General features: G+C 42.7%; 1 protein-coding gene and 1 long non-coding RNA gene across 3 annotated transcripts in view; one reads left to right on the top strand and one right to left on the bottom strand.

The window, feature by feature from the left end:
* nrf1 (nuclear respiratory factor 1) overlaps positions 1 to 3,008 on the top strand; it is a 38,263-nt gene extending 35,255 nt beyond the window's left edge. For both annotated transcript variants that reach the window (XM_080421611.1, XM_080421610.1), the window contains one exon: positions 1,508 to 3,008. In XM_080421611.1, coding sequence (XP_080277737.1) covers positions 1,508 to 1,668 — 161 coding nt within the window. In that variant the 3' untranslated portion in view covers positions 1,669 to 3,008. The remainder of the gene's footprint in view (positions 1 to 1,507) is intronic.
* Positions 3,009 to 3,144: 136 nt separating this feature from the next.
* LOC308079948 lies at positions 3,145 to 4,262 on the bottom strand. The gene is made up of 2 exons (XR_013932652.1): positions 3,644 to 4,262; positions 3,145 to 3,582 (listed from the first exon to the last, which is right to left on the bottom strand). It is a non-coding gene; the product is annotated as an uncharacterized lncRNA (long non-coding RNA).
* Positions 4,263 to 16,929: the final 12,667 nt, after the last annotated feature.

Genomic DNA, 16,929 nt, shown 5'->3' with positions numbered 1-16,929 from the left:
ATACACAATTAAATCGTTAATCGCAAATTATTTGAGCGACAATTATTTCCCCCCCCCCCAAAAAAATGTGCACGTCATACTACGTATACATAGCGTAACATGGTAGAACACACCACTGGTCTTGGGAGCTTCTGTTAGTCCCCCTGTTTGACCTTCCTGCCTGGTCTGACACGGTGACAGCTTGCAGGGCGGGACAGTATAGTCACGTGACCCACTCACACACAGCTGGGCTCAGGGGAGGCAGGCAGGCCGGCCGGCTGGGCCGGGGTTCAATCAGGCCATTGTTCACAAATGCCGTCTCTTAAACATGGCTCCCTAGGCTCAAACCTCCAGCCCGTTACCAACGCTGCATCGCTGGTCGCATCACTGTTAGACACAGAATCCACTCAACAAAGTTTTTTTACGCCGTGGCCCTTCAAAAGTCTAGCCGTCTATAAGAGGTCTGTCTGTGTGCTGGCTGTGCCCCGATCATTGCCAAATTTCTTGTGCACACTGCCAGCAAAAAAATATCACACAAAGTATAAAACAACTTTTTGTCCAGCTAAATTTTACGCCTCAACTTGTACAATTCCAAGTGCTTGTCAGGGTGGGGGGTCCTCAGTTAACTCATTGAGTGCCAATGACGTCTTTTGACGGCCGTTTTCAGTGTGCCATTAGTGCCAATGACGTCTTTTGATGTCACCTATTTTTTTTTTTTTTTTTCTAAATATATATATATATATTTTCTCTTTTTGGGTATTTTATTAATTTTTTTATCTCGAAGGAACTAGGAGAAAACGATTTTCAAAAAGTTAATGCTCCATCCACTTCAATGTTAAAATGTAAACGGAGAAAAAAATTACTCTTTTCCATTTTTCCTGCCTGTGTCATATGGATCAACAAGCTTGAAATAAGCCTGGCAGTGAATGAGTTAAAACGTGATTATTTTGGGGGGTCCCCAGTTCAAATATGATTATTTTGGGGGTAGCGGCCTGAAAAGTTAGGCAGCGGTTCCGGTAGGAGACACAAAGGAGACTCTTTGTGTCTCCTACTGGAACTGCCACCGGTCATCAAATTATTGGCTTAGGAATGCGACAAAAAAAAAAAATATCCATGAAAAAAAGTCATTTTGGGCGTGAACTATCCCTTTAAACAAATGTGTCTACAGAAAATTACTTGATCCCATTGATCCCAACTTGACCTTTGGGTCTGTACTTGGTTTGCTCTTTTTTCCCTCTACACACATATCTATACACCTCTTTGCCGAAAACAGCCGATCTACAAGCTCACAACGCCTCGCAGCGCTTGTAGATTGGCTATTTTCGGCTAATGCTCTCCTCAGAATAAGGATTCTAGCGTTTAAGTGGCTAACCTAAAAAACACAAAGATTTGGAGACCCCCTGTAGTAACTCTGAGGACCACCTAGTTGTCCCGGACCCCCTGTTGAAGACCCTTGGTCTAACAGAAAAAGGCTCATCGATAACGTTTTTAACCCATTGCTCTCCTTCTTCCTCCTCCTCCTCCTCAGGGCTGGTCCAGATCCCAGTGAGCATGTACCAGACCGTGGTCACCAGCCTCGCTCAGGGCAACCGGCCGGTCCAGGTCGCCATGGCGCCCGTCGCTACGCGCATCGACAACACTGTAACACTGGACGGGCAGGCCGTGGAGGTTGTGACCCTGGAGCAGTAACAGTAACAACTGGTTTGCGGGCTGGTTGTCGACGTCGGTTCTATTTGGACCCGACCATGGGGGTTCCAAATGGACCCTTAAGGACTCTGTAACTCTTGAGTGTACAAATGGAACCAAAATGTGGTTCCATGTATACACTCTCAGAGTTATATTAACAATGCCGATTTTACAGTGTAGATTGACTTATTTGGGGTCCCAGACCAGTGAGGAAAAGAAAAACAATTATTCTATCAAATGGGAGTGGTTCTCAAAGTGGGGTCCATGGACCCCCAGGGGTCCTTGGGGGGGTTCCAGGGGGTCCCCAGCAAAATCACAATCATTTTAACCTATAACCTAAATAACAGAAACAAGCTCAAGCTTGAACATTGCTATTTTTTGAAAATTATATCCTGGCACAAGATGGGGGTCCGTGGCCAAATGCATGTGGGGGTCCTTGACACGAAAATGAGAATCACTGATAAGCTATAACGCTTCGTTTACACACAGTTGCGTGTGATTAATTTTGCAATATTCCGACGTAAAATGCATTCATTTTACAGATTGTAATGATACATTTTAATTTATGCAAATTCATGTATTAAATGATTTCAGGTTTTATGTATTAATTAATTTAATGTTAATTCATTAATTTGATTAATGTAAACTTCAATTGATAACCTGGAGAGGCTGCGCTCTATAAATAAGATGGGTTATTATTTATTATTAACACAATCAAGCAACCGAATTGAACAAAATGGCGTCCTCTGCTCGTTTCCTGGTACACGACGAGCAGTAGTCTCTAGGTAATCCGTAAAAAGTTCCTTATTTTCTTTTTTTTATGTACCGATACCATTCTTTCCTTCCCGATACCGATTCCGATACCCATAACTTGCGTATTGGTCGATACAGAGTACAGATCCGATAACGGTGTGTAATAAAATTTAAAAAGCGGAAGGATGGGTTTCACACACATCGGAGATAACGGAGGTTCCTATAGAAATGAATGGACCCAACAGAATTACTGAAAGAACACACAGCTGTGGAAACGAGGCGTAAACGGAACCCCTGATCTACACTGTAAAATCCCCCTTTATTTAGGGGTCCCTTTGGTTCCATTTGTACACTCTCGGAGTTACAAACCCTGTAAAGGTTCATTTGGACCCCCCGGGTGGTCCGCGGACCTGATGTTGAGCCTCAAAGTCAGGTCCGCGGACCTGACCTGAGCAGTTACACAAGGTCACTGTACCTCAACGGTTGAGGTACAGTGACCTTGTGTAACTGCTCCCATCATCAACTCCGCCGGAGGAAGGAGAAGGCACAACAAAATGGTCGCCTTGGAGATTTGTTTTTTTCCCGCCATAATGGTCATCTTCTGTACAATGTAAAATATATTTTTAGATGTACATCTTGCAGGGGAAATTTAAAAAAAATGACAGATTTATCAATGCATTGTGTTTACTATGTAAAGATATTGTGTTTTTCTTTTCTTTATTATTCTTTTCCTTTTTTGGTCATTTAGCTGCGTTTCTTAGATTTGTGATGTTGACAATTATTGTGTTACAAAGGTTAGAATATGTAGTATTTATTTCTTTACGCTTAACCTTTTCGTAAAAACATAACGATGAACCAAAAAGCCGGAGTTAAAAGCCACCACTGCTTTACCCCTTAGGTACCTGCCACTGTCATCGGATACCTGTCACTGTCCTCATGTCCCTGTCACTATCCTTATATCCCTGTCACTATCCTTATATCCCTGTCACTGTCCTTATATCCCTGTCACTGTCCTCATGTTGAAATGAAATTGAAATGAAATCAAATTGAAATTGAAATGATCTATCCTTATATCCCTGTCCTTATGTCCCTGTCACTATCCTTATATCCCTGTCACTGTCCTCATGCCACTGTCCTTATGTCCCTGTCACTATCCTTATATCCCTGTCACTGTCCTCATGTCACTGTCCTTATGTTCCTGTCACTGTCCTTATGTCCCTGTCACTGTCCTTATGTCCCTGTCACTATCCTTATATCCCTGTCACTGTCCTTATAGCCTATCCCTGTCGCTATCCTTATATCCATTTCGCTATCCTTATGTCCCTGTTATCCTTATATCCCTGTCACTATCCTTATATCCCTGTCACTATCCTTATGTCCCTGTCCCTACATACCTGTCACTGTACCCTAGATACCTGTCCTATAGCCACACCATCGTTCTACGGAGTACGAATTAGGCTTTTGGTTTGCCGTAGTCCACGGACATGCCATGATGTGTGAAGACTCAGGATATACTTATTAGATCATGGGTGTTTTCTACTGCTGGATTGCTGAGCTGACCGGTTTTGTCTACCAGGTCAATTTATTTACCGGTCATTTGGTTGGCAGAGCCCCCTTGGAATATTATTTTTGAACATGGAACTCCTTTGTATGTCACTTATAGGAATGGGTGGTCTGCATCGTTTTGTAAATCACATGAAAGAAATGTGTCGTATGTATGATGACATTGACACAGGACAGTTCTTCAAATCTTATGACAAGAACTAATTGGTCTCGTGAACCCTCTCTCACGTCACAGGTGTAATAAATCACCAAACATCTGTGGATAAAACCTAATAAAAATGACTGCTGTTCACCTATCGTACTGTTTTTTTTTCCCCTTAAGATGTGTTGACTGCCATTATTAGGCTACTGGGGATGTAACGATACCCAAAAACTCACAATACGATATAACCATAACAAGTCTATGATACGATATTTCTCACAATATTTAAAATGAATAAAATAAATTATGTTAAGAATGTTCACTTATGGCTCAGTGGTAAAGTGCCCACCCACCATCGCGAAGGTTGTGCGTCCGAGTCCACAGTGGTGCATCAGGCATTGTCGAGTGTCTATATCCGAACATTGGGCCATGTTCGGGGGAGGGTAGCCGTGCGGGGAAGAATGTTCACTTATTTTGACTGGGATACATACTATGGTTCATGTTTTTCATGAGATGCACTCTGCTTGTTTGAGGATTTGTGCCACTTTAGCTTGTGTCTCCTGGTACAGACCTGGTAAGGGCAGCACTGTTTGACTAAAGCCAAGTTAGCTGCTAAGCTAAATGAAACAGCTATGCTGTCACAGGCCCACGATAATATTGAGACATTGTTGTTAATACGATATCACGATAACGACAATATTGCTACATCCCTAATTATTACTGATCATTCAATGTATTGATCCCACAGAGGAAACTTTTTTATGGCTCTGCTTAATTGGTCACATGCTTAATTGTTGGGACAGACGACAGCTAAGGTTTCTGGTGAAAAGTGCATTTCCGGGTAAAAGGTTATCTTTTATTTCCATGTAGCCCCCAAAACTGCTTTCCTTGCCTTGGTGTATATATGTGGTAGATAGCCACATAGGATATAAACAAGATAAATGGCAGATACCCAACCTGTCATGAAAGAGGCTGTCTCTCCCTGAATGTTTATGGAGACCAAGCTCTGAGTCCAATTAGTTTGACTCAGACCACTAACATCCTACATACTAACAGGTGTCATGCACCAGGGGTCTATACAAGGCCCCCTCCTTTCCCCCCCCTCTGCTCATTAGCACTTTAAACCACCGCGTTTCAAGCTTGCGGACCTGCTACTTTTTATCATTTTGTGTGACGCTTTAGTATGATCAATTAGAGAATTAAAGGAGTAAAAAAATACTTATTTTCTATCAATTACACACCCGACAAAGCATTGAAGTCATGGAAATATTTTAGTTTTTGTCGCATTCCTAGGCCAATAATTTGATGAGCGTCAGAGTCTCCGGTACTAAGTGTGCTACTGACCGATGACCCCGTCGTTGAATTATTGGCTTAGGAATGCAACAAAAACTAAATAGATCTCCATGAATTCAAGGCTTCACTGGGATTTTTTGGATGAACTACTCCTTTAACTTACGAGAGCTGGAATATGGAGATAAGAGGTTTCTGCCCGACAGAAATTATATTCTCTTCATTTTGTACCCCACGGTAGTGTGTACCACCCATCCACCCCCCCCCCCCCCCCCCTCCCGCCTTCCACCACTCAGCCATGATGACAGACATGGGCCTGGTTACATCATAAGCTGTGTTGGGCCACAGCCCCTCCCCCAGGTTTTAAAGCCTGGGATTTGCTTGAAGAGGCCTTCTGTTCAGCGTTGCCATGTCTGCTTACTATAAGCGACTTTGGGCTTGTTTTTCTGTAAAGTCGCTCGTAACTATTGGTAGTTTGGTAGTAGCGGGTTGCGGTAGTAGTGGTTGCGTTTTTTTGGGGCTTATTTCTAATGTGTAATTGCTTATTTGGGCTTGCTTCCTTTTTGTTTGTTTTGTTAGACCCGGTTGCTTATTTCTCTCACCAAATCTGGCAACGCTGCTTCTGTTGCACACAGAGACAGACAGACAGACAGACAGAGAGAGAGAGAGAGAGAGAGAGAGAGAGAGAGAGAGAGAGAGAGAGAGAGAGAGAGAGAGAGAGAGAGAGAGAGAGAGAGAGAGAGAGAGAGAGAGAGAGAGAGAGAGAGAGAGAGAGAGAGAGAGAGAGAGAGATTCAGGTCTTAATCCGTCAGGCGTCAGTGCATCCAGCTCTAGTCCAGATTACAGCAGGAGAAGCAGGTTACATTTGCACGGAACAAAACATCTCGTTTCCTTCTTGTTTCATGTTTGCCCCCCTGCTGGCCTGGCCCTCATGTCGCTCTCAGATGGTGGACACACACACACACACACACACACACACACACACACACACACACACACACGCACACACACACACGCACATCCTTAACACCGTTGTTTCCGATTATGTCTTCTCGTAGGCTGGCCTTGGTTTAAGGCCACCCTCCCCTCTCTAGCATTAAAGCTGTTGTGCGTAGGTTTCATGCATCTCCTACACAGGATTTGAGCGGGGTCATCCCTATGTTCCCCAGGTTCTATGTTCCACGGGTTCTATGTTTCCCACTTACCTTATGGTTAGGGTTTAGGGTTAGCGTTAGGTGTAGGGTTAAGGTTAGGATTAGGGTTAGGTACACTGGTAAAGCGGGGAACGAACCAGGGGAACATAGATACGCTCAAGACCAAACATCAGTGACTGCTCCTTCAAGAGGGAATCCCTGTTTATGGCCTGGGGAGATATAGTATTTATGACCTTCAGGCAGGGCTATTTACCTGACACCAGGGTCTAAATGTCTCAATTGAAGCCACCTCCAACCTCTCCAGGTGTAGCCTACTAGTTATTGTGGGCACACTCATGATCTGATTGATCAAATTAGTATCTCCTCAAAACTTTGGCACCCTACAAGTCCCATATACTTTCACCTAGAAACTCCATTCAAACTTGACAAAATTCAGCTTACTTACGTGCTTGTATTTGTTTTTACTTTGAAATGTTTTATAGTTTTTGAAACTTTAAGAACTGCGTTGTCAATGGAGATTTATTCTGAAAGCCCCATTTTCTTTCACTTGTTTGCAATCATGTTACTTCAGCATACTTTAACTTACAGACTCCATTTAAACTTAAACAGGTAGAGCTATCTCATGACTACAGATATGTTTCTTTTTACATCACCACGTTCGCACAGGTCCGCTCTCCGCATTAATCTATAGACCTAAGCTGTTTGATGTATACGTTTTGAGTTAAAACCATTAATATCAACCCTGGTCCAACTGCACTGTAGCAATTTGTACACCTGGTGGTGTTTCATGCCTAGCCTGTCAGTCCGTCCTTTTTAAAGGAGCAATCCACCCACATGCTATTGCTCATCAATATATGTGCTGGTCAGTGGTGGGAAGTAACTAAGTACTGAACCTAAGTACACATTTTATTTTAGCCTTTTCAGGTGTTTCAATGCACACTAATGGTGTTTATTGGTGATCATACCCCCCCCCCCCCCCCAGAAAAGTCTGAAAGTGTTCTAAATGTATGTATGTTGCCAGCAGACACTGCAATCAGCAGATGGTGTGTGTTGTTTTTGAATCATTGGATTGTACTGTACGCGTCTACTCCACCAACGGTCAGGTGTGCAGGAGACTTTTGATGACCTGTGTTGTTAGAAGGAATACCAGATTTCTGTGGACTGGAACAGTGCAGTAATAACCAATTAAGCGATATTTTATACTATAACAGTTGAGCGCAAAAATAGCTAAAATCAGTTTGTGTTACAGTTCCAGATTTGTCACTTATTAGTTTAATCTCTTCCAATTTCACTTATTTATCCTGGATCCTATGATTTCTCTGTCCTGATTGGATGAAATTATTCCAACCTAAAATGTTCTTTTCTGTTAACCTGTTATTGAACAAACACTATAGCAATACACTATCAGACTATATAGATATTTACCACTTACATTTTACTTACACCATTTAAAAAAAAAGGTATTCAGTATTTCTGCTATTTAAAAAAATATTTTTTCTATAATTGATTATATTGATTACTTCGATTAACTGTTGTGCCCCTACTAATCACAACCCAGCTGCAGAAAGACAACACATTATTATTTAATGCAGTGGTTCTCAAAGTGGGGTCCAGGGACCTTCCAGGTTCCTTGAGGGGGTTCCAAATGGACAGGTCTGTAACTCTGAGTTATGAGTTACGGGGGTCCTTGAAAGTTGGTTCTCAAAAGTTTGAGAACCACTGATGCAATGAAAAACACTCTGGAATCACTGTTGGACAAAGCATTCAGTTGATTGTTAGGCCTATAGGTCTTCAATGTTTTTCAGGCCAATGACCAATGCTTTTGCTTTTCTTTTTTTTTGCTTTATTGTTAAATTAGTTGTACTTTTTCTGTAATTGTATTCTTGCTCTAAAGCACTTTGAGCTGCATTTCATGTCATGAAAGGTGCTATACAAATAAAGTGTATTATTATTATTATTAGCTGAGAGAGAGAGAGAGAGAGAGAGAGAGAGAGAGAGACTAAGCAGGGACCCCCACACTACATATTGTATAACATTGTGTCGCAGATTCATAGATTTCATAGATAGCTCAATTGACTTGTTTGACAGCACTATCATCAGTATTTTGGATTCATGTTAATGTGTATTTTAAGACATTTAACCACTTAAACCGTCAATACTTGACCTTTCACTCTGTACTTGGTCCACTCTTTATTCCCTCTACACCAAACCTCTTTGCAGAAAATAGCTGATCTACAAGCTCACAACGGCTCGCAGCGCGAGGCGTTCTGAGCTTGTAGATCAGCTATTTTTGGCTAATGTTCCCCTCAGAATAGAGATGCTAGGGTTCAAGTGGTTGATGTAGAAAAAACAAATCCTCTCACACAAAGATTTGGCGCCCCCCCTGTAGTAACTCTGAGGACCCCCTGTTGAAGACCTGTTGCAGTATGGTATTAAAATCATGTGTCTGCATTGGTTCTGCATTCAGCTCTGTTTACACAGAGGTCCCATATTGCAGGTGACGGTGTGTTCTATGTAGCCTTACATCAATACAAACCACGCCCTGCAGTGAGTCATCACCTACTCCCAAACATCAAAGAACCCTGGGCCTGATTGGAAGCTTTTAAACAGCAGGCAGGCTGTGTTGGTGGTGAGGCCGAAGACAAACAATATCTTAAGGAGTGGAACGTCACTGGAAACAGAGGAGGCAAGACTTATCGATCGAGGAGCCCCTGAGTGAGGCTTCAGTGACCCGGGCTCCACAGGGGGGGGTTTGGAGGGTGTGCGGGCCAGCGGGGGAGTGAGGTTGGATGTTCTTGTTGCGTGGAGTCCTGCAGGCTAGCTCTAGGGCAGAGCTTTAATCTCCACTAATCGTTTCTTAATACGCGTATCCCAGGACCTACATAGCCCTCCCCCCCCGCCCCCCCATCCCCATCCCCTCCTCTCTGCTTGGGGTCTGGACTGGAGACCCCCACTTGTTCCAACATGGGATAATCTCCCATCCCCTCGTTCTTCTTGGCATGTGGTTGGAAACACTGATTGAATCCGACCCTCACGTCTGCACACAAGATGGTCTCTGCTGTAACCCCCAAATATTTCACAGCATACTGTTAAAGGACCACTTCACCCATTTTCAACCTGTTTTCATATAATTGGTCCTCACTAGTGCTCATGATTAAAAAAAAAATTACTCAGTCTGTGTCTCAGTGGAGGGCTGTGGACATTTCAGAAACCCGCCACACCCGCCTCACATCATCGTTAGGCAGGTTTTTTTCAAACAAGATTTCAAATGTTTTATTTCGATTTTTATTAACGCAAGAACAATGGCTTCCATTATAGCATGCTAACATTCCAGGAAAGCCTGCAGTTTCTATTAGCTTGGATTCCCCATTGATGATGCCACTGGTAGGTGGGTTTCTGAACTGTCCACAGCCCCCCTCTGAGACACAGTCTGAGTGGACAACATTTTTACCATATTATAATGATAATATCATTATAATATGGTAACATTTCTGTATAATAATTTTATTATACAAATCCATCAGAATCTATTGCGTTTTAATTGCAGTGGTTCTCAATGTAAGGGGGTTCCAGGGGGTCCCATGCAGCGAAATTAGCAAATCTATTTTATACTTTGGCTATTCGAAAATAGCTGATCTACAAGCCCACAACACATCACGATGTGACACTTTATGAGCTTATAGATCTGCTATATTTAAAAGATTTAGACACAAATATCTCATGGCCAAATAATACGAATGCATTTTGGGGCTGCTTGACATTAAAATGTTTGAGAACCACCATATTATAGGATTCATAATCCTTAATGTTGATATTCCTTAGAGAGGGACACCGTTATCTTCCATTGGTGGTTCTCAACGTGTGGCTCGCGACCCCCAGGGAGGTCCCCACTTGTTTAGTTTTTTACTAAACTAAATGTAACGCCTCAACTCCTACAATTCCAGGTGCTTGTCCCCAGTTCAAGTATTAATCTTTTGGGGGGTCCCCAGTTCAAATATGATCATTTTGGGGGGGGTCACGGCCTGAGAAAAGGTTGAGAACCTCTGTCTTCCATCGTCATCAGTCAGGTGGTGATGTTGAGCTGTAAAAAGCCAACATAATTGAATAATAAGCGATCGATTTAAGACTGTGTTGCAATGCAGTGCTTGTTTTCTTTCCGGCATCGACAAATAGAAGCTTATAGAATGTTGTTGCTGATGATGAAGCACACGGTCTCTCTCAGCGGTCTAATAATGGCCTTCTTCTCACCTGCAGTCCAGACACTGCGTAAGAACGACGGCTCTTAATCTCATTCCACTAATGCTCTGCAGGCCTGCATTAGAACACAAGCAGCGCTCTGTCTGAGTCCAACCCAAACCCACCCAGAGAACCACTCACCACCCTGCGTGTGTGTGTGTGTGTGTGTGTGTGTGTGTGTGTGTGTGTGTGTGTGTGTGTGTGTGTGTGTGTGTGTGTGTGTGTGTGTGTGTGTGTGTGTGTGTGTGTGTGTGTGTGTGTGTGTGTGTGTGTGTGTGTGTGTGTGTGTGTGTGTGTGTGTGTGCGTGCGTGTGTGTGTGTGTGTGTGGAGGCCAAAGGGGGGCTGTGGGATAGAGAGGGGGCTGAAAAATGCGGTGTAACCTGAGATTCTTGGCCCATCTGGAGAGGACAGGGGTTATCCTCCCACAATGCACTTTGCTGCAGAGAAGATCGTTACAGGGAATCTGACACAATGGACCAGCCTTTTTTGTATTTTTTTTAATTTGCATCACAGATATAGGAGTATTTGTACCAGAAAACACAATGTGTTTTTGGGCAGGGAAAGCAGAAGAAAACAAACAAACATCACCAGGTGCACATACAAAGTAAAGAAGACAGGTTTCACCAGTTTACTGTGCATGCACATCGCATTGTTAAAGACAGTCGCATGCTTTCATTTTGCATTAGGTAAACAGTTTGCATGTCAAATATGCGTGTTGTGTTCCGCAATTTGAGCCCGCGACAATGGAGGCGAAGTCAATATGAATCGGTTGCCTGTTTGTCAAGCGAACAACACTGAGCCCCTTTATGTCGGCTAGTCTGACGGTCTATCGCCTCAATCTCACCACTTCCGTTCTCTTTCTGTTTTAATGGTCTCCTCCGTACAAAAGCAAGAAAAGGCTCGGTGCAGGTCCAATGACGAGGTCTGCGCAGATCAAATATAGCTAGCCCAGGGGCCAAAACCGGTAACAATACAAATCATATTAGACACAGCTACTGCTAGTGTAGGGTATAAAGCAGGATTTATGCAAAGACAGATAGAGTGGTTTTAATCCCCATGTCACCTACATTAACAGACCCTGACCCAGATATATGGAGCTCAGCGTGCAGCAGATTTAGGAGCCATACTGTAGATAGGGCTGTCTGTCGAAGCAAATCAACCATCTGAGAAACACTCGCTAAACCCTCCACCCTTTTCCCAGAGCAGGTTTGGGAGAGGGAGGGAGGGCGGGCGGGCGGGTGTGCAGGGGGCTGCATTGAAAGAGAAGGGTGAAAGATGAAACCACTCGGTTTGCCAATTACGCCTGGGAGCCGAGAGAGGCACCCCCTGTTGGCTTGGGTGAAGGCGGAATAGGGGACCCTTTATACCTTGGGGGGGTTTGACGTGAGTCACGTGACCGTCGAGTCCCCTGTCGCTGTCAGATTCACTGAGTTCCTGGATCATGTTCCTCACCTGCTCTTACAGATGCAACCAGCAGAACATTCCACTTATAGAGTAGGAATACTGTAGGTCTCAGCTTGATCAAGTCCAGACGTTTTGTTTTGCTATATCTTAACAGGAGCTCATGGCAGGTCCGTCCGCAATTTACATAGTGCCTTAATAGATGTTACATCTTTTTGCTGTTCTCTAGGCTATTCAGATTTAGCCTCAAATGTATTTTAAAATATTATAGTACTGTTCATCATGGATTTTTAAAATATTTTTGTATACTCTATTATGGATTTTGTACCTAAATCTTGATATAATTGTTAATGCTTGATTATTGCCTGTCCCTCCCAAGGGCACCTTGATTGCGGACACACCTATTCCGATTAGAGTTCACCTGCGTCCTCCTCCTCTATATACAGTATGTGTTCATTCTTGTTTGTGTCGATCCCTGAAGAAGACCTGTATCTGGTGGTCGAAACGTTGGTTTTGTAACATTAAAATATTGTTTGCATCGTGGCCATGAGCAGTGTGGCCTCTTTCTTAAATTCAAGGTCAGTCCTTTTTAAACCACAAAGTTTCATCTTGACCAATGATTGACACTGCTGTAGTATTGTTGTATTGATGATGTCAGAATTTTTTGGGTTATGGGAAAGATTTAGAATAATTTAGTTTCTCAATCGTGTACATAAAGTAAAGAGAAGCCTGCCCTGCACACTAAACTCACTTCAATCTGAACAGTCCGGTCAGAATTGTGTTGATCTGACGATCCCACCGAAAAAACACTGTACTGGCTTTTCATTCATCACATCTAGAGCTAGATGTGTCACTAACATCTTGCCCTGTCTGTCAGTCTTTTCTGTCAATCTGCCCAATGAGCAGCCTGCCTGTGACATCAAGTGGGAGGGATTAAGGCAGGTCATACAGTATATAACTGAACATACTCCATCAGGACACTTCAAACACTGTTTCAACTTGGATCAACTTGTCGATCGGCTAGTTTTAGCTAAAGCTTACCCCACAATATAACAGAAAACTGAAAATACACTAGCATAGAGCCCTGTGGGACTCCACTCAACCATATGGAGTTTAAGTGGTTATAAGCACCTTAATATGATTGTTTTCGCCTTCTGGAGAGCCATCGGTTTGGTTTCCCCAATCAAGCTAAACTAAAGCAACACTCTTTGACCAAAGATGTTCTGAAAATCTGAACCACTAAGATGTTTTTTCCTTTAGGTTATGGAGCTTTGAGACTGGGGTGTGAAGGGGAGGAACATGTTTATCACCCCGCCCTTCCATCACCCAACAGCCACTCACTCACTGACCTAAACACTCTTCAGTTGAAGTCGATTCCCAAACCGAAAGACATAGATTTCACGTAGTTATACACAATGTCGTGGGCATGTTTAAAATAAATAAATAAAACATATTTTAGAAACAAAAAAATCATTTTGCAAATAGATTTCTCTAAAATGTATACTGTATTTTGGGCCATTATTCTATATTATTAAAAACAAACTTAACACAGAAAGGCATTGGGCTTCGCTGGTGGACACTCTCAGGCAGTAGTTGGCAAGTCTAGAACCACCGGATCCAGCTACCTCACCAGTGTGAGTTCTACCATTGCCAAACACTGCCAGAGAGCTGCTTCAGACCTCTCTGAGCCACTAGGAAGGCACAGGGGTCTTGATTTGTACACGTGAAATAGAAATGATGATTCAAGGACTCTGCTGACATCAGAAGAACTTTGAGAGGCGCCAACGAAGCTCAGCATCATCGCCAGAAAAGGAACTTGTCAAAAGAGGGGAAAAAGGCAAGCAGCCCCAGTCGCTTTTTCGTGCATTTTTGTGCGTCGCATGGAGACATCACTGTTCTGCTAAAAGCACAGGAACATTCAGCAGAACGTCTTTAAACATGTGTCCTCCAGATCTATCTAATTTTCAGTTTGTCCCGTCAGATATAATGATGTCCAGATTACATTGTGCAGGAAATTGTACAGAAATTCACGTGATGATTGGAATCCAAGGTATTGTTCGCCACAAGGATGAAAGTCTGTCTTGTCCTATATTGGCACTACACATAATTGCTCAAAGTATATATACAGAAGCAAAAATGTGCTAGTGCCAAAACAGGCAAAGAAGAGAAGAAGCTGGGGCATCCAAATTGCAACCATCCAAATTGCAACCAGGATGTTACAGCAAGTATACCCAAGCAAGAGACGTGCAACTCAACCCAAACCAGAGTCATCGCCATCACTACCACCACCACCACCACACCCACGGATCCAGGAGGGGATGATGAGGGCAGGCAGCAGGGACAGTTGGACAGCCATCTTCTAGTGGTTCTTTCTCTGCTCTGTTTATGGCCCTATGGTAATTCACTGATTGTGTGCGTTCACAGTGAATTCTACCAGTGCCATACACAGAACAGGAGTCATCATACTGTACGCGTCATCACCCCCCCCCCCCTCAACATCACCTGAAGGTCAGACATCACCAAGACAGGAATCATCATCACCATAAGAGTCATCATCACACCTCCCCCCAAGAGTTATCATCACCCCTGCAAGAGTCATCATTACCTCAAGAGTCATCATCACCTTATTATCACCCCAGAGTCAGAGTCACCATCATTTTTATCATGACTCCAGAGTCAGAGTCACCATCACCCCAACAATCATCATCATCATCATCCCAGAGTCAGAGTCACCACCACCACGAGTCAACATCACCTTAAGAGTCCTCATCACCACCACGAGTCATTATCACCACCAGGACTCATCGTCACCCCCAAGAGTCAGAGTCACCGTCACCCCAGGAGTCACCGTCACCACCACCACAGCCTGCTAGGCAAAGAGAAACTACGACCATGATCACCGACACAGGAAAGACGAGCATAAAGAACACAGCCTGGAGAGAGGAGAGAAGAGAAATGATCTAGAGGAGGGAAGATGGGACTCCATCCATCCGCATGGAAATCTCACACAGACTGGAATGACGCAGCTCTATGAAAAGATGCACCGCACTGCAGTGGACCGATGTAGGCGTCGAAGAACGAGTCAAAGGTTTTATATGTCACAGCATGGTAAACAATCTATAAGTCTACTTCCTTGTCTAATTACGCACCAGTCACAGCTAATCATCTGTACCGCTATATTTAGACTTTGCAGATGAGGATGTTTAATATTAGATTTAAATGTTTTACTATTAAGTATGTTATATGCTAACCATTCAGTCATTGTTAGTTAATAAGTATGTAACACATCAAATAATTGACTATTGTTTTGGTGAACATATAGATGTTCCAGTTGAATGTTTTCAGTTTAATTGAAAGCTCTCGCAACACAGGAAGTGGGACTTGCAGGATTGTTCTGCAAAATGGCACTAAGCAGAAATCAGATATTGCCTTTCTCACAGCTTCAAATATGAAACATCATTGTCGTCATTTTAAACACCAACCACACAACCAATACAAACCCCCAGGTCCTAATTGATGAAGGTGTCACTGAAAACATTGTTTATCAAAAGAATTGACAACAGTATAAGCTACACTAATGTATTGTTTGCGTGCCACTTGAGTAGACACACTATACAGCTGATAAAAGCTGTACAATACTGCACTACAAGGTGAAATGTCACAATTGACCAACTGTGATGGTAGTCCTTGACCAGTGGTGCTCAAGCGACCCCGGCATGTGCTGATATTGTCTAAAGTTGAGACACTAAACTTGAGTAGATGCCTATACTGTTACACTCTTCCTGGCCTCCATGACCTCTCCTTGTCTTATTTATGTCACTGTTTAGTTTTGACTGCATTATTTGTCAATTGTTTTATGTTGGGTGTTCACTGCAGCAAGTGCCGCAGAAAGTTTATTGTATGTTCATACACATACATACATGCAAAATGAATGAAATAAATGACATTCTGAATTGAATTCACTCTGTACAAAATATAGAATATATGTCAGAAGGACAAGAATAAATCTACTCTGGCTTTCATGAAGGTTAGTTGAGCCCCTCTCTGCTGGTGCGTCGACAGGAGGAAATATATAACAAATATTGAATTCTGAAGCATTTCAGTTCATGTTAACAAATGAATGGGCATCCTAATAGCATCCTAACATCTACATCATTAGTTAATGCCATGGACAGTGGAGGCTGTAATGACGTCTCTCCACCACACTAACCAAACACACACACCCAAGAAAATGGCTGCCGTCAGACCACACTGCAATGAAAATGTGAGATGCTGACTTTGTGATGACATTCACTCCACAACCCTTCCAACAGAAGGCCCACAAACACTAATCTGTATAATTCACAAATCCTATTCATTCCGGTCAAATTTTACCGAAGAGACCATTCTGCATCATCAGCTGAATATCAAAAACCCACTGCAAGGAATATTTCTATGCAAACTACTTTCAAGTGATTATAACCTTCAATCCATTGTCTGACCTATGGACAAACCAGTAGCTAATATATATATATATATATATATATATATATATATATATATATATATATATATATATATATATATATATATATATATATATATATATATATATATATTATATTTTTTTTCTCGAATGACAGCACAAGCCTCCTCTGCTCTGTAATACCCAGCAAAATCCTCAGTTTTAAGTCATCCATATTTAAGCTCAGAGAGTGTATACATTAAATCAAAGAGATCTGTAC

Source organism: Gymnoscopelus braueri (genome assembly GCF_963280865.1).
Source record: "Gymnoscopelus braueri genome assembly, chromosome: 23".
Taxonomy (NCBI): Eukaryota; Metazoa; Chordata; class Actinopteri; order Myctophiformes; family Myctophidae; genus Gymnoscopelus; species Gymnoscopelus braueri.
This window is presented reverse-complemented; position numbering and strand designations above follow the sequence as displayed.